The following is a 19,143-nucleotide window of genomic DNA, read 5'->3' on the forward strand; positions in this document are numbered from 1 at the left end:
CCAAGGCACCCAGAAATAGCCACCACTTCTGAAAATGTGGGATAAAGAGATTAACACAGGGCCTCCAGGATACTGCTGTGATAGAACGCGGGTCTCATGACTCCAAGGGCTTTGGAAAACAGGATCAGGGCCAAAGCAAAATGTGTGCATTTCAGCTTTTCTAGTTATTTTGCTTTAAAGAAGCTAAATGTTTTGTGCAGCATGGCTGGGGGAAAAGTCATGCAGCTGCAGTCTCAGCAACGCTATCACGAGCTGTTGGTTGCGCCTTTTAAGACTATGCATTTGGAAATACAGCATGTTGTGTGTTTGATATCTTGGTTTTATTTCTCAACAGATGATGTGGCAGTAAAGATCCCTGCTTATGCCTAGGTGAACTCTGGTCCTGAGCAGAAGCCTGACCTCTGATACCTGTTCCACCATGAACCTGTTTCATCCTCTGTGGAGTGCTGGTATGGTATTCCAAGGAACACTTCAGCTAGTTGATAGGATCGTTAATTTGGGCAATTGATCTTGGATTACCACCAGATAGGTCTGCTCAATGGTCTGCGGGGAGATGTTGGATGGGATGGGAACTGAGTTACTGCAGAGAATTCCTTCTTGGGTGCTGGCTGGTGAGTCTTGACCACATGCTCAGGGTTTAGCTGACCGCCATATTTGGGGTCGGGAAGGAATTTTCCTCCAGGGCGGATTGGCAGGGGCCCTGGAGGTTTTTCGCCTTCCCCTGCAGCATGGGGCACGGGTCGCTTGCTGGTGGATTCTCTGCAGCTTGAGGTCTTCAAACCAATTTTGAGGATTTCAATAACTCGGTCCTGGGTTAGGGGTTGTTATAAAATTGGATGGGTGGGGTTCTGTGGCCTGCCTTGTGCAGAAGGTGGTCAGACTAGATGATCATATTGGTTTCTTCTGACCTATGAGTCTATGAGTCTATGCTGTGAATAAAAGCATCTATGCAGGGCCGGTGCAAGGATGTTTCGTGCCCTAGGCGAAACTTCCACCTTGCACCCTCCCCTGTCCCCAAGCCCCACCCTGAGGCACCCCTCTCCCGCGGCAGCTCTCCCCCTCCGCTCTGAGGCACCATCCCACTGCAGTCGCTGCCAAAAAAAATGCTGCCCCCCAAATGCTAGTGCCCTAGGCAACCGCCTAGGTCGCCTAAATGGTTGCAGTGGCCCTGCATCTATGATACCAATGAAACTGCAATCAGTTTGCATATCATTTTTTTCTCCTAATTGTGAAAATGGAGACTTTTTATTTTAATACCATGGTCCATTTTCATTAATTGTTATTAAAAGGTCACTAATTACCAACTAATTACCCCATCAGTGATAGCTGGTTTTCCAATTGCTTCTGCTGGACTCAAGCATGCTATATTTCCATGTACATGTTAATTCTGGAAGCCTGTATCAACTCTCTTCTATTTCCAGTGTTCCTGGCAGTTGAACTGTTGTATCATCAGATAGAAGACTCAATAAATGTAATATGTAATTAAAGTTATTGGGGCAAATTCTATCAATTACACCAGTGCAGCCCAACTGACTTTAAGTTAGCATGGGTGTAACTGACAAGAGATTTGACTCTATTAACTGTAGTGTGGACATTAATGAGATATTATATTGATGGTATGTTTCCTAATTATTTTTGTTCCTAAATTACTATCATAGTACACAGTCAAATGAGCCAATTCCTTGCCAACCTCCAGTTCTCTGGCCCAATTCTCTTTCCCTGGCATTGTGGTAATCTGGTTTCTAGCACCAGTGCAGCTCTTCTTCAGACTCACTTCCATAGTATGATCTAATCCGGGGTTCTCAAATGGGGGATCAGGACCCCTCAGGGGGTCACAAGGTTATTACATGAGGGGTCGTGAGCTGTCAACCTCCACCCAAACCCTGCTTTTCCTCCAGTATTTATAATGATGTTAAATATATAAAAAAGTGTCCTTAATTTATAAGGGGGTGGGTCACACTCAGAGGCTTGTGATGTGAACGAGGTCACCAGTACAAAAGTTTGAGAGCCACTGACTAATCTATGACTCCTGTTTCCTCTCCCCAGTTTAGTTCACCTCTTTCATTGACTCCGCAGTATATCCAGACTCCTGCCCCAGCAAGTCCCAATTTCTTCCCAGCTGAAGTAATCTTTTCTCCCTTAACTATCTTGCTGAATTGTCCCCCACGGTTATGTATGTGATAGCGTGGCACAGGGCCTTGCAGATTAGAGGTGATTCATCCCTCACCCCACAGCTACTTTTGGATTTCAGCAGAACAGACTGTTCTGCTGAATTGAAGATTTATTACCGCTGCTTTTAAAAATGCTCCCATCCCCCTTTCCGGCTGATCAGGAAAACTTTAGCCTCCAGGTTGTTTTTCTAGTTTTCTAGTGTGGTTTCTTCAAACTCTTATGCCAGTTTGAAGGACAGATTGTCCAGACTGAGAACATCTTTGAAACACTATTCTCCTCAATGAGCCAGTCCTTGCTGATGGTCACAGTGGGTCTCTCCAGGCAATCCAGTTTTCCTGTACTACCTTGCTGGAAAGGAATGTTTCACAGACAGAGGCATTCTCTAGCCTAATTTATATAGAGCCCACTGAAGTCAATGTGAGTCTTTCTTTGTCTTCAGTGGGTTTGGGGTCAGGCCCATAACGAGAAGCCAAAGTATAATTGACTAAAAACCCTTCCCTTCTTAAGGTGTGAAATCTTTAATGGGGATCAGACATGGCCCTACCTCTCACTTCACAGCTCTAATGAGCGTGTAGTTCAGCAAGCAGGCTTTAAAACTCAGTGAGAATTTCCCACAGGTATTAATTTATCTGCATTTAAGAAATGAACATGGTTTATTGCAACAAACTACTCATGACAAAAGATATGTAAGAGGGGAAAATGTATGTCCACTTTTGCAAAGTCTAGAAGCGTCTCTGGAGCATCTGTATGTCAATAATATTACACGTACAGAAACGAGGCTCTTGAAATAATTGTTTGATTAAAAACATAGGTCTGAAATGAAAGTCAGAAAATGAAGATTTAAACCAGACACTACCAGAAGCTTTGCATAGGCCCATTAGTGCTCCTCTCTCTCAGACACACACCAAGTTCGGGTGAGGCAGGAGCAAAGGAATTGATTTAATTCAAAAACATTTTAAACTTTGTAAATTGGATGGGATGGTAGAAACTGGATCCACTCTTACATCTGGCATATGGCTTCTGGCTGCACAAACAATGAACTGGAGGCTGGTTAAGTGATGTAGCCACTCTATCACAGCAGCATTATCTAGAGACGTCAAACACATCCATCTACTATCAAGATGATAAAGAGAGCAGTGCATTATCAGATGGCACGCTATTTGTTCTGGAGCTCCACGGGGGCAGGATGGGGAGCTCAAGTAGCTTAACAGTAAAGATATAAGTTAAACCGCCCATGACCCCAACATATCCTGTTGTCACAAAGAAGGATCTTTTGGCTCATATGGTTGCCTAGAGGGCATGCAAGAGCATGTGCAGAGACACTAGAGGCTGCAGATGTGAGTTGTCTGTCTGTCTCAAGAAATGCTACATCAATGCAAAGTATAGTCCTGAGCCTCCTGTTGCTGCCATGCTTAGGAAGTTTTTCCCAAGGTACTGTCTGGGAAGCTCAATGGCTTCAAAAAAGTGGTCACATTATCTGGCATTTTGGATGTGTCTCTGAGATGAAATTGTGACGTAAGCTGTCTTGGTGGTTGACTCTGTGCAACAATGCAGCCCTGGCTCTGCCCTCACACCGAATTGCTGGGGCAGCAATGGGATCTAGGAGTGGAAGGATGGAGATGTGAGTTGTCTGGGTTGCACTAGTTGATACGAAGGCCATATTTGTTACTTGAGTCCAGCTTGCCACAATGACGACTGAAGATTCAAGCTGCCGCACAGTATTCCATGGATACAATCAGGGGCGGCTCTATGTTTTTTGCCGCCCTAAGCATGGCAGTCAGGCAGCCTTCGGTGATGGCTGTGCAGGTGATCTGCCAGTCCCGCACCTTCGGTGTACCCGCCACCGAATTACTGCTGAAGCCGCGGGACTGGCAGACCTCCCTCAGAAACACCGCCGAAGTCTGCCTGACTGGTGCCCACATGGCGACCGGCACAGCGACTGGCATGCCGCCCCGCCACTCACCCCTGGCTTGCTGCCCCAGGCACATGCTTGCTGCATTGGTGCCTGGAACCGCCCCTGGATACAATAATTATGGGACTGGTAGATGTCTGTCAGGTTGCAGCACTGCCGCCGTGCAAGTTGCTGACAAGGCTGCAGAGAAATGGGATTCCTGACTGAATTTTAGCATGTTTGCTTTCTGTGTTGTTGAAAGGACAGACAGCTGTTGAGCTTTATTTCCAAAGTAAGTCATGGTTAAAAAAAACAATTGGCTGATTGCTTGGGAGGATCTGTAGCTGCCAATGTCATTGCTACTTAGATTAGGTAATTTTTTATCTTGCTCATTTTGGTCCCTACTTTTAAATATGGCTCTCGAGCACAAGATTTATATTTTTGATGGGTGATAGAGTTTGAGACTACAAAATTGTGGGGCATTTACTGTGATTAGCTCTGCTTTCAGTATTGTGGCTAAGGAAACAAAAGTACTGGTGACTGGAATCTGATTCCTAGCACTGTTTTATCTCTACACTATCTGTCACTAGTCGGCCTTGAGTATTATATATTCAAGCCATTTTTAAATAGAAGCTGTCAGGGTTTACATGTCTCACGCCTTCTTTTTTCTCCATGGTAGCAGCAGCTGTTCTTGTCAATGCCCAGCAAACTCCCACAACTCCTGAGCTCTTCCTGGGAACGTGGAAACTCGTCTCCAGTGAAAACTTTGAGGAATACATGAAAGAACTGGGTGAGACATTATTATTTTGACAGGGGACTGGAAAAGTGTCTGCCTTCAGAGAAAAGGTGCTGGGTCTGTCCTTTGCTCCTCTGCTTCTCTGAAGTGGCAAAGCTGTACTTGGTGTACATCCAGAGAAGGGCTGGAAGGAAAGGTGACTAACTCACCTTCACATTGTGCTGATCCTGGGGCCACCAGGCACTGGCCTGGTCCCTAGCACAGGTTTGAGCAGCCTACTGGCTGCTGTATCTTGCACTTGTTGTAAATAACTCCCATAGGTATGGCACCTGATGATGAGGCCAGCTGTAGGGACTCTTTAGCTATAATCACCATGGTATATTTCAAGGACAAAGTAAAAGGGGGAGTTATTTTGGATTTTATCAGTGGTGTAAGTAGGGCGGTCTAGTCCAGTCCACCATACAAGTAAGCTATTTATAGCTAGTATGGCATATGGAAAGGGACAGGAGTAGCAGAACATCAGGCCACCAGGTGGCCCCATGCCAGCAGCTCCTCCAGCGTGGCTGTATTGCCTTCAGCCCTTCCACCCAGCTGCACACCTTTGTCTCCTATCCAGGGTTTGTACAGCGGCCCTGCCAGAGGACAGGGCTGGGATGGTACAACTGCCCTGGAGGAGCTGCTGGTGTGGGGCAGCCAGTGCTGCTGTCACCGCAACGGTTCCTGGGAGAGCCTTGTGGTTCAAGGCTCTCCCAGGAACTGCAGCGGTGAAAGGAGCAGAACCCCACGCCGGCAGCTCCTCCTGCATGGCTGTACTGTCCCAGCCTCCCCCACTCAGCTCTGTCCTCTGGTGGGGCTGTTCTACCGACCCTGGACAGGACTCAGGAGACGCGGCTGCATGGAAGAGCTGGGGGCAAGGCTGCGGGCTGTACAGCCGCACCAGAGGAGCTACCGGCATGGGGCTTGGTTGCCAGCAGGTTTGAAAAAAATATTCTTTGCTGTCAGAGGGAGCTAGTTTGGAGCTCTTCTGCTGGCAGTTCCCAAAGCAGATGTGACTGAACTGGCTATTGTTCCAGAGAGCAAGCCCTCTTCTCTTAGCAGCCCACACAGCAGCTGTGCCATGTCCACCCACTGGGAGTGCTCTTCCTTGCAAATAACATCGGATGGATCATGAGGAGGGAAGAGGACAGGACAGAGCCCTAGACTGGGGTCACATGAGGAGTCATGCCCCCCACACCCCAAGCTTTAGCTGGTGCAGTGTACTGGTAAGAAATTAATTCTGCTTGCACCACTGGATCTTATCAAGCTCTGCTAAAGTCAACATCCTGTATTAAGAGGAAAGGGAAATCTAAGTTTCTGTCACTCAGAAATAGAAAGCAAATAGAGTGCTCTTCAATGACAGAGCAGAACTTTCTGGAAAAAGTTAGGGGTGAAGATGGGCCAGACAACACCAAAGGCAATATCATAATTATCTGTTTAATACTCAAGCCACTACTGATGGCTAAGTGATACTCCCATATCATGCACTTTCTCTGTATCAGAAAGGGGTGCAGAATGAGATTTTCTCCAACTCTTGTGCTATTGCTCCATCCCTGTTAGAGGTCTAGAATGCACCACTGGAACTCTTACATACTGGAAACTCAAAAGCGTTCTCTCTTTCACCAGCAGAAGTTAGTCTAGTAAAAATTACCTCACCCACCTTGTCTCTAATAAAAGATGACACACAGTTCATTCCTATAGTAGGAAACCAGTGTTGTACCTAAATTGAGAGGCACTGGGGCCATCTAGGAAGTTACAGGCCAACAACCCTTACTTCAGCATCTGGCAAGGTGAGCACCGGAATAATAACTAAAGGCAGAGTTCTAAAAGTCAGAGGTGAAAGTAAAAGGAACAAGCCAGAACCTGTTTTGAAATGGTAAATTATCTTCCCAGTAGCATTGCGTGCCAGCTAAAATAGATGAAGACGGACAGTTGTCTTTTGAAAAAAGCTTTTTTGTAAGTCTCTCTCAAGAGACTATGGTGGAATATAATTAGTCTCAGGGGAAAGCCAATAATTGGCAACCGGTAAAGGAGAAAGGTTATGCAATTTTTAATGTTGTAAAGTAGTACACATCCCTGGGGTGCTCCACTGGTCATAAGACCAGTCTTATATATGTTTGTTAACTATCCTGAACAGGGGGTTTTAGAGATGTGGCAATTTGCCAGTAATTTAAAAATTGATTAGGTGTGACTAAGGAAGATTGTTTTTTGAGGAATTGGAGAGCAGGCTAATGAGCAGCACAAATACAGGTAAAAATCATTGGTGATGAGTGAAAGGTAACTACTACTGTACCAATCAATTTGAGCTACTTCCACACACTGCAGAATTCTCAGTCAATAACAATTACTCAAAGACAAGTGTCACTGAAAGGGTGCAGCAGTTAGAAACCAGAATGTATTGGGATGGGACTGAAGGCAGAAAGACTTCTTATGCCACTATATAAATAGTTAGCACCTTCATCTTGAGCATTGTGCTCATCTCTGAGTGTCCATCTCAGGAGAGGGAGACATCAGTAACAAAGATCCAGAAAAGATGATTTTTTAATAATGGTTTAGGAAATTTGTTCATTTCTAAGACCTCCCCAGGAAGTTCTGTGACTATATTCTAGGGGTCAGCAACCTTTCATAAGTGATGTGCCGAGTCTTCATTTATTCACTCTAATTTAAGGTTTGTGTGCCAGTAATACATTTTAATGTTTTAGAAGGTCTTTCTATAAGTCTATAATATATAGCTGAACTATTGTTGTATGCAAGTAAATAAGACTTCTAAAACATTAAGAAGCTTCATTTAAAATTAAAATGCAGAGCCCTCCAGACTGGTGGCCAGGACCTGGGCAGTGTGAGTGCCACTGAAAATCAGCTCACATGCCGCCTTCGGCACCTGTGCCATAGGTTGCCTACCCCTTCCTTCTCCCACCTGGACAGAGTTCCAGGGCATTCTAGAGCTCTCACTTCTAGCATTCTTCTTGAAGGCATGGGGTTTTCCCACTTGGTGTTCCCTCTGCCATATTCCTCTGACCCTAACATTCATACATTTTTGGGTCTGTCCCTCAATTAGATTACCCCCATTTCTTTTTGTTAACACCCCAGAATGGGGAGAAGCCAATCTTGTGCCTATGGTTTTGCTTTTTGGGCACTCCTGCCCTAATCAAGTCAAGTAGGCCACTTCAGGTATATCTTTTCCCCAATTAGACACTTGAGGGTGGCGTGTGCCAGCTGATGTGGGTTAGGGCTAAGGCACTGTGTAATTGCAGTATAGACATTTGGGCTCAGGCTGCCCTGGGCTCTAGGACACTTTGATGGGAGGGGCCCAGACTGTGGCGTGATTGCAGTATAAGCATATCTTTCCAAGGGATCAGCCGTGACCACCACACAAATACTCTAGGTCATTAGTCTGGAAATATTTTATTCACTAGCCCCAGTTCAAACAAATAGCAACTAAGCTGAAGTATGGTACATTGCGGGCACGTGACTATTCAAAACTTTTACAAATGGAAGGAAAACAGTAGCCTTTATCTCGTGGAACTGAGCCAGTTCCCAGCAGCAAGTTGCAGTTAACTGCAGATAGTTACTTCATGCTCTCTCATAGACTCTAGTGCAGATGGCATACTTCATGGTACATTCCTAGAAGAATAAAGAGGAGTTCAGTGAAATTACAATAGCAAGACAAAAATAGAAATGTCTCAACAAAGCTGTTCTGCAAGTCTAGCATGCATCTAAAGGTAGAGAGCACCACACTTAGCATTGAATTACATTAGTAATCCACCGGTCTCAATTTTAGTTTAGAAGAAGTTATTGCACAGCAATGGTTTTTAAGCAGTACGTAGAAGATACAACATGAAGGGTTTTCACTTGTTAATAAAAACACTGATCCACATTATCCAAAATACAGAGATTAACAAGAGCAGTGTTCATTGATCAGATAGCAGGAACTGTCTCACTTACCACAACCATCTTCCCATCCACCACCTCTCTCTTTATTGTGGTCTCTTTGTCATCCCATTTCTGCACATGAATCATTGAGCCATTGTCCAAGGTAACAACACTCTGGAAAGACATAGCAGCAAGGTGAGCAATTTTGCCAGCACCTTGCAAATTAAAGGGGCTGTTTACCCCCTGTGTACCATACCATGTTCTCAGCTCTGTGTCCTAACCAAAATTCCAGATCCATGGTATAGCTGTATCTGATGGTTTTCAGACTGTAGAGCTTTCAAATAGATTATCCTATCCCCTCCTGTTACATCCTTGGGGGCAGCCAGTTTAAGAAGAAATCACTTGAAGCCAGTGAGCAGACAGCTAACAAAGCTACCATTTATGTACAGACACGGAGCTCACCTAACCAGCGGAAGCTGGCTGGGCTATCCCCTAATAATCTAACTCAGTTGCCATAGGAACAAAAACCGTGACAACCAAATACACAACACCTCCCTCCACCCAAAAGAGAGTAAGAAAATCCACATATCACAAGCTGATCAGTAACACTAAGCACTCCCCCCACCCCAACTCCTTACTTTAGTTTTCCTGTTATCTGTTGTGGTTTCCTCAAATTCTTGGCCCAGCTTGAAGGAGATCGCTGTATTTTTAACAGGGCTCTCTGTTTTGATTGTTAGCTTATCCTCATCAGCACTGATGATCACAGTAGGCTTTGCCAGGCTGTCTAGTTTCCTCATGGCAAAGCCCACTCCTGAAGAAGACACACAGGATACCATCTAAGATTTCACTCTGATCTGAAAACAAAGGAAAGACAGGAGTTCTGTCTGGCAACGAAGGAGCTGTCTGGCAACGAAGGGTGGCCTGGAAATAGGGAGTGGGACAATTAGGAGGACATGCACAGATAAACACCCTGTCCCCTCAAAAAGGCATCATAAGTATAGATGTGCATTTCCCCCCACCCACCAGATAGTCAGCAGGCTTTAAGGATCCTTAGCTGACCATCTCTTACTTCAGAGAGAAAGTTTCCTTTTGATAAAATATTTCCAAATATCTTTATTAAAGATGTGAGGAATCCACGCATTTTGGGGAGTCAGGAGGTTTCCCCATCTTCCATGTCAAACCAAACACTGAAGGAGCAGGTAGAGGAAAGAATCAGAGGGGCACAGTTATGGGAGGCAGTGTTCTCTAGTGGATTTAGCACTAGATCAGGAGTCAGGAGACCTGGGTTCTTTTCCCAGCTCTTCTACGGGGCTGCCGGGTGACCTTGGGCAAGTCACTTAACTGCTCGTGCCTCAGTTTTCTCATCTATAAAATGGGAATAATGATATTGATGTCCTTTGTGAAGCACTTTAAGATCTACCAATGAAAGTTACTATACAAGAGCCCATGATTCATTATTATTGTGTGTTACTACATCATGGCAGCTGCCATTTTACCTTTAGTTGTAGGCCATACATGCTTTTTTGTTTTGTGTCTACAAGTCTAACTAAATAGCAGGATTATTATGCAAGCCAGTCTGCAGTCTTGCCCCTTTCCATCTCACCTATTTACATGTGTTAGACTTCATTTACAACTCCCTATATAAGCCACTGGATAGGTTGTCTCAGTGACACTTGTGCAACTGATTTGAATACAGATTCACCAATGGAGCATGGAATTTACTGTAGAGCATGTTAGTTAACTAGTAAGTCATATCCTTCAAGGAGTCTTTATAGTCTGAAGAGCACCCCCAGGAAAGAATATTTTTACTCAGTAGATATATGGCTTGTAGATTTAGTCATTGCTGCTTATATTAGTGACAAAAAGAAGTTGTTACTTCTTTTGACTCTGTTTACCCAACAGAAGCAGAACAAACATGAATCAGGGAGCTAGACTTCATGCAGTCCTGTTTACACAAGATGGGTTCGCAAGTTCCAGTCATTTACACCTCTATGAACCCACTGAATGCAGCAGAGTTGTACAGCAGCCACAGAAAGCCTAGTCTGACCCTAATCACTGCTGATCGTGTACAAAACACACACAAAAAATCCACCTTAACTCTCAGAACCTAACTTGAGTTTGGTACCAAGGAATTTTGTTTTTACTTGTAAGCTAAGAACATTAGATATGGAGTTATTGAAATACAATGAGGGATCTCTATAATGCCTTTTTAACTCTTCCCCACCCCATCCAGTGTGGCAATTTAAGACTATAAGTAGCATATTGTCATTTTCAGACTGAACAGTGATATTGATGAGAGCTAATTAAGTAACTATGTTGTATACCTTGGCACTCTACAAGATAGCACCTGTATGTATCTGATCCCTACACAAACTACATACTCTAGGCAATGCAGTATCAAGAAATAAGAACACCCTTGAGTACAATTAACTGGCAGCCCCTGAAAAATCTGTATAAGTTTTTGTTTGTTTGTTTTTAAGTTACTTGGGTAAACTCCAGACCCACTACAGTTTATCTGAAGAGAAAAAGCATCACAAAATTATTCATTAAGAAAACAGTATTTCTCACCTAATTCTTTCATATAATCTTCAAATTTTTCACTGGAGACAAGTTTCCAGGTTCCTAAGAACTGATCACACATTATATAAGGATTTACTAGACAATGATCCTCAGAGGGGAAAAAAACCAAATTTACACCAAGAAACCAACCAGCAGTATACCGTAACCCTCCCCTGGGCTTATTTTTAAAGATTTCCTGGACATGTGATACTGGGGGATGACCAATGGGAGAAAATTATGTCAGGCCCTCTAATTACAGTATTTCATTTGTATTTTTTCTTGTAACAAAGTAAAACTCAAGGTGCTTACAGTAAAAACCATAAGAGAAGAAAGAATCCACAAACTCAGGCCCTGGTTCTGCAAGTACTTATGCATGTGCTAAGTATTCCCTTTTGCTTCAGTGTTTCTAAAGTTAAGTACATATTTGCAGGATAATGATCTTAGCTTTCACCTGACACTATAGGGGATCATTTGGAAAGAAATTAGCTACCCAAAAGAAGAGTTGCATCTATCTTAAAGGGACAGGGTCAACTATTTAAGCCCCCATAAAGTAAGTGGAATTTAAAAAACAGTGGATTATATTCCTAAAGTCTCTATGATACCTTGCATATAATATTGCATTTTAAAGAAACCAACAATCCTTGAGTTCTGAGTTGAACTGCCTCCCTACCCTCCCAGCAACAGCTGAGCCAACAGACCTAGAAGCCGAATCAGGACTTCAGGAGCTCTGGGGCACAAAATGATTATTGGGGATTAGGAATTGCAGGTGGAATGATGAATTAGGAGGATTCTTAACTGATGTGGGTATTGAGGGACTTTTGTGGTCATGGCAGAGCAGCCCTCCGCACTGCAGCTGGGGGGGACAGGGAGAAGGAAGTTGACAAAAAGTTGAAGTACATCACCACTCCCTGTCCCCCAATTTGAGCACTGTACTTGGGGTGGAGGGGGGGGGCGGAGAGACGAGATAAGATGTTAGGGGAGCCAGGTTTGAGAGCAGTCAGAACTTGCTCAGTTTAGGGGAAAGGTCAGTACTTGCTAGGAGCTAGGAAACATCACCACAGGCAGTAATCAAGCCTTGTGTAGGGCCTGACAGGCAAATCAGGAAGGGACTCTTTGAAGCTACACAAACTGACAGGTCTCTTTACAGCTGATCCCTCTCTGTTTGGGGAAGGCTGATTCTTCAGAGTTACTATGTCTCTCCATTGAAAACACTCAGTTTTAAATAGTAGATTAATTTGAGATTAGTGACCTTTATTAATTGCCCTTTTGTGCTAAATGAAATAACAGTGAAAGTGATTGGAGTCCTTACATTGCCTCTCTTGATTGGTTGTCCCTGAGTATCACATGTTTAGGGCATCTTTAAAATGAAGTGACTGAGCACCTATATTTCATAGCAGTTTCTAGTCTTAGAAGAAGACTAATTTCTTCTTTGCTTAGTAATTCTTCCAGTTATATTTTACATCATGTGTGAGCTATTTTTAGGAAGCTGGAAACTTATTTCTAGTGAAAACTTTGAGAGCTATATGAAAGAATTGGGTAAGGACTATATTATGAGTGAAGCAGTGTGTTTTCCTTTAAAATAGAAGATGCTGAGTGCATTTGGGATTTTTTTCTTTCTGTTTGTGAATGATTCACTCTGATAAGAGTGGAATAACTCTGTCATAGTGATATGTTTGAATTTGGAACATTTTCATTATATATTACAAATCTTTCCTAACTAATAATCAGGTTTGCTAATCTTCCTTTCTCTAGGAAGGAAGAGCTATTTTATATCTGCAGGGAGCTTTTACTGATCTGTATTCTTAGCTATGGATAGTTTGTGCATCTGCAAACTAATTATCACTTATAAGCAGGAAATGTTATGAGGGCTCGAATGGCTGATACTAGGTATGTAGCCAAATGTCACCACTATTTAGAAAAGCATGGATTAAGATTTAACGCCACATCTATTGCTTGTATCTAGCTGTCTCCTAGAGCATACTAGTATAACTCAATTTACTGTTTCAGCTTCTAAGGTGACCTAAAATGGCACCTTCTTCCAACATATAGAAGGAAGAGGTCTGTATAATATCTGATGGTCTCTTTGTACTCCTGTTAGAACTGCAGAGCCTACATAGTTGAGAGTGCTATGACCTCTAGTACATCCACAGACCTATTTACCAAGTTCTCTCTCGTGGAGGTATATGTAAAATCCAAGTTACTATCTTGTACCTTTCTTTTCAAGGAGTGGGTTTTGCTACCAGGAAGCTTGGAAGCCTGGCCAAGCCTAGTGTGGTGATCAGCACCAATGATGACATAATAACCATCAAGACAGAGAGCACTTTTAAAAACACAGAGATCTCCTTCAAGCTGGGGGAAGAGTTTGAGGAAACCACAGCAGATGACAGGAAAACCAAGGTGAGGGCTAATCTTTAAAGGTGACCTGCAAAGGACTTTTGGGTTTGTGCCCTTTCTTGCTTCATGATTTTCTTTAACTTGGTTACCTTCTGTCCCTGCCTCATAAGAACTGGGGATGTCATGCTTGGCACTTCTGGTTGGCTTTGGGGCAATCCTCACGCCCATTGTGCTCTTACAACAGGGTCTAACAACTTCCTTTCTCTGAAGTGTTCACTAGTCACTGGAACTAACAGATGGTAAATAAAATGCTTACTCCTAAAAAAGCCCTCCTATATATGGCTTGGATTTCAATGCTTTGTTAAAGTAGTAATTTGACTACTCTAGTTGCCATAGCCTTTTGGGGTAAGAGAGATGGGAATTGTGAACAGTCTTAACTAAAAACATAAACTGGCCACATCCAGTCCTCCTTCATACAGTATAAAACAGAAAATGGGCACAAGCCCAGCTCTTCCCTCTAAAGGCTGACCGGCAAATGCTCCTTACCTGCTGCATGGTGTCAAATAGGAGTTTCTCTCAAAGGGACTAACTGCAAAATGTCAATAGCTGGATGTTTTCACTGAATTCAAGGTTCCTGAGGCACAGAATTACTTGGGAAGCCAAGTGCCTCTGGGGTGAGGTGAGGGCTATGTAGTAGTTCTGGCAGTGGCATCTTAGACTATGTCTGTCTAATCACCCTCTCATTGGTCAGGCTGGAACAGGGCTTTTCTCTCTCTTGATAAGACTAGAATTTCTACTCCCCTTCTTTGTTATGCTTTCTTATGCAGCTGCGCCTACTAGAGGTGCTCATATGGTGGGCCAGAGCAGATGGTGCCCCTAATGCATTACAGGGATGTATCTCTGATGGGGCACTACATCTTATCACAAGTGATAACACAAGGTAGTGGGGACTAGCCCCAACTCCAGGGGTGAAAGTGAGCTGGTACACCATACTGGATCTGCTTCCCCAGGTGTCAATTTAAAAGGCCTAGGGCTCCCAGCAGTGGCTGGAGCCCCGGGCCCTTTAAATTGCTGCCCCAGCCCTGCTGCCAGAGCCCCCAGGTAGCACAAGTGGCTGGGACCCCTGGGGCTCTGCTGCAGTAGCAGTAGCTGGCAGCCCCTGGCCCTTTAAATGGCTGTCTGAGCCCCACTGCCAGAGCCCTGGGGTAGTAGTAGCAGGGCTCTGGCAGTGATTTAAAGGGTCAGGGGCTCCCAGCTACTGCAGTGGAGTTGCGGGCCCTTTAAATCTCCACCAGAGCCCTGAGATAGCAGCAGCAGCAGCCAGGAGCCCCTGGGGCTCTGCCCAATTTAAAGGGTCAGGGCTCTACTGTGGTAGCAGTGGCTGGAAGCTCCAGACCCTTTAAATTGCTGCTGGAGCCCTTGGCCACTACTGCTACCCCAGGGCTCTGACAGCGGAGCTCAGGCAGCAATTTAAAGGGCCTGGGGCTCCACTGTGGTAGCAGTGGCAGGAGCCCTGGGACCTTTAAATGGCCCCCAGGGCTCCCAGCCACCTCAGCAGCTGGTAGCTCTGGTGGTGATTAAAGGGCCTGGGGCTCTGGCAGTGGTGGCTGGGAGCCCTGGGCCCTTTAAATCTTTATTTAAAGGGCCTGGGGCTCTAAAGGCCATACTCCTTCAGGCTGAGACCCTGCCCCCTGCTCAGGACTCAGGTGTACTGGTAAGTCCTTTAAGTTACTTTCACCCCTGCCCAACTCCAAGCCCCACCTGTGTCTCCTGACCCCTTTTCTTCCAGCAGTGGGGGAAGGAGGGCTGACAAAATGGATGTATTGTGGTGGCACATGTATCCCATGCTAGTCAAGGCTCACAGCCACAGTACACTGGGATCTGGGCCTTCTCAGGAGCTATGCAAGCAGTGTAAAGAAGCATCTGAAACCTGGGTCTTCCCAGGAAGCTTCCTGAAAGCCAGCTTGAATATCTGCTGTGAACATGGGATTTCTTAAATGAATGAAGAGACTGTGTGCTGTGACTGTCTGACCCAGAGCCTTCTGCTTCTTTTGTCTTGGCAGAGCATTATCACCTTGGACAATGGTGCTTTGATTCATGTGCAGAAGTGGGATGGCAAAGAGACCACAATAAAGAGAGAACTGGTGGATAGTAAGCTTGTGGTGGTGAGTTCAATTTTTTTTTCCAAATCCTCATCTGAGCACTAAAGGCTCTAGCTGAAACAGAAATGCTCATTAAGAAAGCTGCGGGTGCATGTAAGAAGAAAGTGAAGTACAGAAATATGGTTACCCTTCTCTTGCCTGGGCAGATAGGCAAAACTTGGTCTAGTTTTGCCTCTTCTTAGGAGGAAGAGTTGATTTGACATCCAGTATTTACAGTGCACAAAGTCCTGTTTCCCTGAACAGGCAGCACCTTTGCTCACAGTTCCAAGCCCCTCTCCTGCCAGTACTTTGCCCAAAAGTATGCAGTCTCTTGAGGTTCTCAAGGCTAGGTTCTGAGGTTCCAGCTGTATCCTTAGCTCTCTGCTTCTCTGCCACTTCTGCATCTCCCCATGCACAGAGATGCAAACCTCCACCAAACAAGAGCCTGGACTGTGCAACATGTACCTCTGTTCCTAAGTGGTGATAAAGCTGTGTTTGGGTGGAGGCTCTTAGTATTTCAGCTATCTGGTTCCCAAAAGGCACTTAATTATTTCTTTATCACAAATGAAGGGGGACTGTTACACCCACCATTTTAAACAAGGTTCAGCCCAACCCATAACATACAAAATAGGAAAGTTCCACTTGAAACAAAATGGTGGAGAACCACTAAAGAGACCAAAACCCAAGAGTTTGTATTCTTGTACTAATGACCAATCTGAGTGCTGGACAGAAAGTTAGAGGCAGACACACAGCCTGCTGTTGCAGTGTACTAGTGCTGGCTGATAAGCTGATATCATAATCACTCTGTAATGTGTTCCAGGAGGCAAGAAATGCTTGACTCTCTTACTCTATTTAGTATTTGTCACTCTGATATTTAATGTTAAACACTTTGGACTCTAATATGACAGCTTGTTCAGTTAGGCTCCTAGAACTCTGCTGTAATAGTTTGGAAATTGAATTAATCATCTTGCCTTCTAGGAATGCACCATGAACAAGGTCACAAGCACTCGAGTCTATGAGAGAGTCTGAGGAATGCCCATCTCCATGTTGGATCAGAACTTGCTGTTAAGAATCCGTTCAATGACCATTGCTGCACAACACTACTGTCCAATTCTGCAAGCTTCCTCAATCATTTTGAGATACAGGCATATTTCTAGTAAAGCTGTAACTAATCTGCAGTCACTAACTGTGGCTATTAAATAAAACATTTCTGAGCACATAGTGGGATTGTCTAATCTTGGTTTATTCTTTGCCAAAGGAAGGGCAACTTTCTAATACTTACCTCTGTGGTGGTGGAATAACATAGGCTTTGAGAGCAATTGTCTGACTACAGCTGCTTTTACAGAGTGATTGTTTGAGGATATGGATCAAGTTTTAAACTCAAGTAGGGAAGTCTCTCTATTAAGTTCCACAGTACTTAAGAGCTAGATGTTCCCAGAACCCTGCTTAATACTGTATCTAGTCCCTGAAATCTAATAGAGCCTTGTGAAAATAACTGACCATAGTCCATGTTCTAGTTTTACTAGGCAGCAAGTATTGCCATGCTGCTGGCTTATGCAAGTACATGTAAAAATTCCAACAGCTTGCAGCTTAACTTTGATCAGAACAAAACTCAACTAAAGCAGCAAGACCCTCTAAAGCTAACACAACTGGTTTTTTACACATCAGTGTAAATAGCATTGCACACTAACCCCCACTTCCATACCTCCCATTCTTTGAACAGTGGCATATATACACCTGATTCAGGTACAGTAACTCCTTGCTTAAAGTCATCCCCATTAACATTGTTGATCAATGAAGGAACATGCTCATTTAAAGTGGTGCAATGCTCCCTTCTAATGTCCTTTGGCAGCTGCCTGTTTTGTCTACTGCTTACAGGAAGAGCAGCCTGTTGCAGCTAGCTGGTGGGGGCTTGGAACCAGCATGGCAAGGCAGCCCCCCTGTCAGTTCCCTGTGCAACAGCTACCCAGCAGGCTAGCAATTGCAGCTGTCCCTTCCCCCCTGCCCCACTACCATGTGCTGCTCCTGCCCTCTGCCTTGGAGCTGCTCCCTGAGACTCCTACTTGCTGTGGTGGGGGAGAAAGACAGGGAGCTAATGTCAGGGTGTCCTCCTGCTCACCTCATCTTTCATAGAGCAGTGGGGACACACACAGGGGGCTCAGGCTGGAGGGAGCTTGCTAGCAGTAGCTGCAGTCTCAGCAAGCTGATCTAACTGACAAGGCAGTATACTTAAAGGGGAAATGTGCATCTCTGTCTCTTTCACACACGGTGTGTCTCTGTCTGCCATGCTGTCTCCCCTCCCTCCATTCCTACTGCCTTGTAGATTGAGAGTTAACCCTTGAGGGCTCAGCTAAGTGCTAATTCATCATTTAGCAGTAAGGCATTCCCTGGGAAAGATCCCACCCTCTGACTCCTCCACTGCAACCAAGCTTCACAATTGTCGGCACTGTGTACCAGTATTAAATTATTGGTTTAAAACTTAGTATGCATACAATATAGTATTTTGTCCAGAGGAAAAATCAATTCCCTGGAACCTAACCCCCTCATTTACATTAATTGTTATGGGGAAATTGGATTTGCCTAACACCATTTTGCTTAAAGTCACATTTTTTACAAACATAACTACAACATTAAGTTAGGAGTTACTGTATATCATTGCCTCTTGTTTAGATCTTCAGTTTCCTACTAACACAGGATTTGAAATGGTATGTGAGTGGAAGCTTATTATTAGGGCCCTACCAAATTTGTGACCTATTCTGGTAATTTTCACAGCCATATGATTTGAAAATTGGTAAATTTACCATTTTCAGATGTTTAAATCTGAAATTTCAGGGTATTGTAACCATGAGAGTCCTGACCTAAAAAGGAGCTGTGGAGGGGAGGGGGTGTTACAGGATTACCACCCTCACTTCTGTGCTGATCCCCCTGAGAACAGCTGCATCTACTAGGATCCTGGAGGTGGATCTGATCTCCCCATGCTGCTAGGAGCACCTAGTCTGGGCCTCCTAGCTGCTAGTCCTGGCCAGGCTAGGGAGGGACAGGACTTGCTCTTTCCCCTGCATATCCCTCTCCCCAAGAGCAGCTCAGACCCACCTCCAGCTGGGGCACTCCTATCAGCACTGGGGAGATCAGATTTAATAAGGAGGGGCTTATTTCATGGTCTGTGACACATTTTTCATGGCTATGAAATTGGTAGGAGTGAGGCCCTATCACACACCTCAAATCAACACTCCAAAAATTAATGGATAATAAGCTCTGGGTCATTCCTATGTTGATCAATCTAGAAGCAAAATTTAATTAGGGTGAAATTCGGGGCCTGTCTGTACTGAAATCCCAGGTACATTACTTAAACTGCAATCGTGACAGTTAGCTCAGGTCCCAGACTAGTGAAGCTGCACCAC

General features: G+C 44.4%; 2 protein-coding genes across 3 annotated transcripts; one reads left to right on the forward strand and one right to left on the reverse strand.

The window, feature by feature from the left end:
* Positions 1 to 394: 394 nt before the first annotated feature.
* On the forward strand, positions 395 to 16,896 carry LOC115646910 (fatty acid-binding protein, adipocyte-like). 2 transcript variants are annotated; one of them, XM_030553347.1, is made up of 5 exons: positions 395 to 449; positions 4,743 to 4,853; positions 13,492 to 13,664; positions 15,665 to 15,766; positions 16,721 to 16,896. In XM_030553347.1, exons 1-5 carry the CDS (start codon positions 419 to 421, stop codon positions 16,769 to 16,771), a joined length of 468 nt encoding a protein of 155 aa, XP_030409207.1. In that variant the 5' UTR covers positions 395 to 418; the 3' UTR covers positions 16,772 to 16,896. The 2 variants fall into 2 exon arrangements, with proteins under 2 accessions (XP_030409207.1, XP_030409208.1); XM_030553348.1 differs by lacking the exons at positions 395 to 449; positions 4,743 to 4,853 and adding an exon at positions 12,731 to 12,803.
* Positions 8,409 to 11,349, reverse strand: LOC115646911 (myelin P2 protein-like). The gene is made up of 4 exons (XM_030553349.1): positions 11,277 to 11,349; positions 9,347 to 9,519; positions 8,781 to 8,882; positions 8,409 to 8,459 (listed from the first exon to the last, which is right to left on the reverse strand). The coding sequence occupies exons 1-4, from the start codon at positions 11,347 to 11,349 to the stop codon at positions 8,409 to 8,411; spliced, it is 399 nt and encodes a 132-aa protein (XP_030409209.1).
* Positions 16,897 to 19,143: the final 2,247 nt, after the last annotated feature.

Source organism: Gopherus evgoodei, chromosome 2 (assembly GCF_007399415.2).
Source record: "Gopherus evgoodei ecotype Sinaloan lineage chromosome 2, rGopEvg1_v1.p, whole genome shotgun sequence".
Lineage (NCBI taxonomy): Eukaryota > Metazoa > Chordata > Testudines > Testudinidae > Gopherus > Gopherus evgoodei.

What these genes read in the sequence shown, in the direction of transcription:
- LOC115646911 (XM_030553349.1), bottom strand. Translation starts at nt 11,349, where the DNA reads ATGTGTGATCAGTTCTTAGGAACCTGGAAACTTGTCTCCAGTGAAAAA. An exon ending in AGATTATATGAAAGAATTAG is followed by an intron (nt 9,520 to 11,276) that starts GTGAGAAATACT and finishes TGTCTTCTTCAG; the next exon opens with GAGTGGGCTTTGCCATGAGG. An exon ending in TGGATGGGAAGATGGTTGTG is followed by an intron (nt 8,460 to 8,780) that starts GTAAGTGAGACA and finishes TTATTCTTCTAG; the next exon opens with GAATGTACCATGAAGTATGC.
- LOC115646910 (XM_030553347.1), top strand. Translation starts at nt 419, where the DNA reads ATGAACCTGTTTCATCCTCTGTGGAGTGCTG. An exon ending in TCATCCTCTGTGGAGTGCTG is followed by an intron (nt 450 to 4,742) that starts GTATGGTATTCC and finishes TCTCCATGGTAG; the next exon opens with CAGCAGCTGTTCTTGTCAAT. An exon ending in GGAATACATGAAAGAACTGG is followed by an intron (nt 4,854 to 13,491) that starts GTGAGACATTAT and finishes TTTCTTTTCAAG; the next exon opens with GAGTGGGTTTTGCTACCAGG.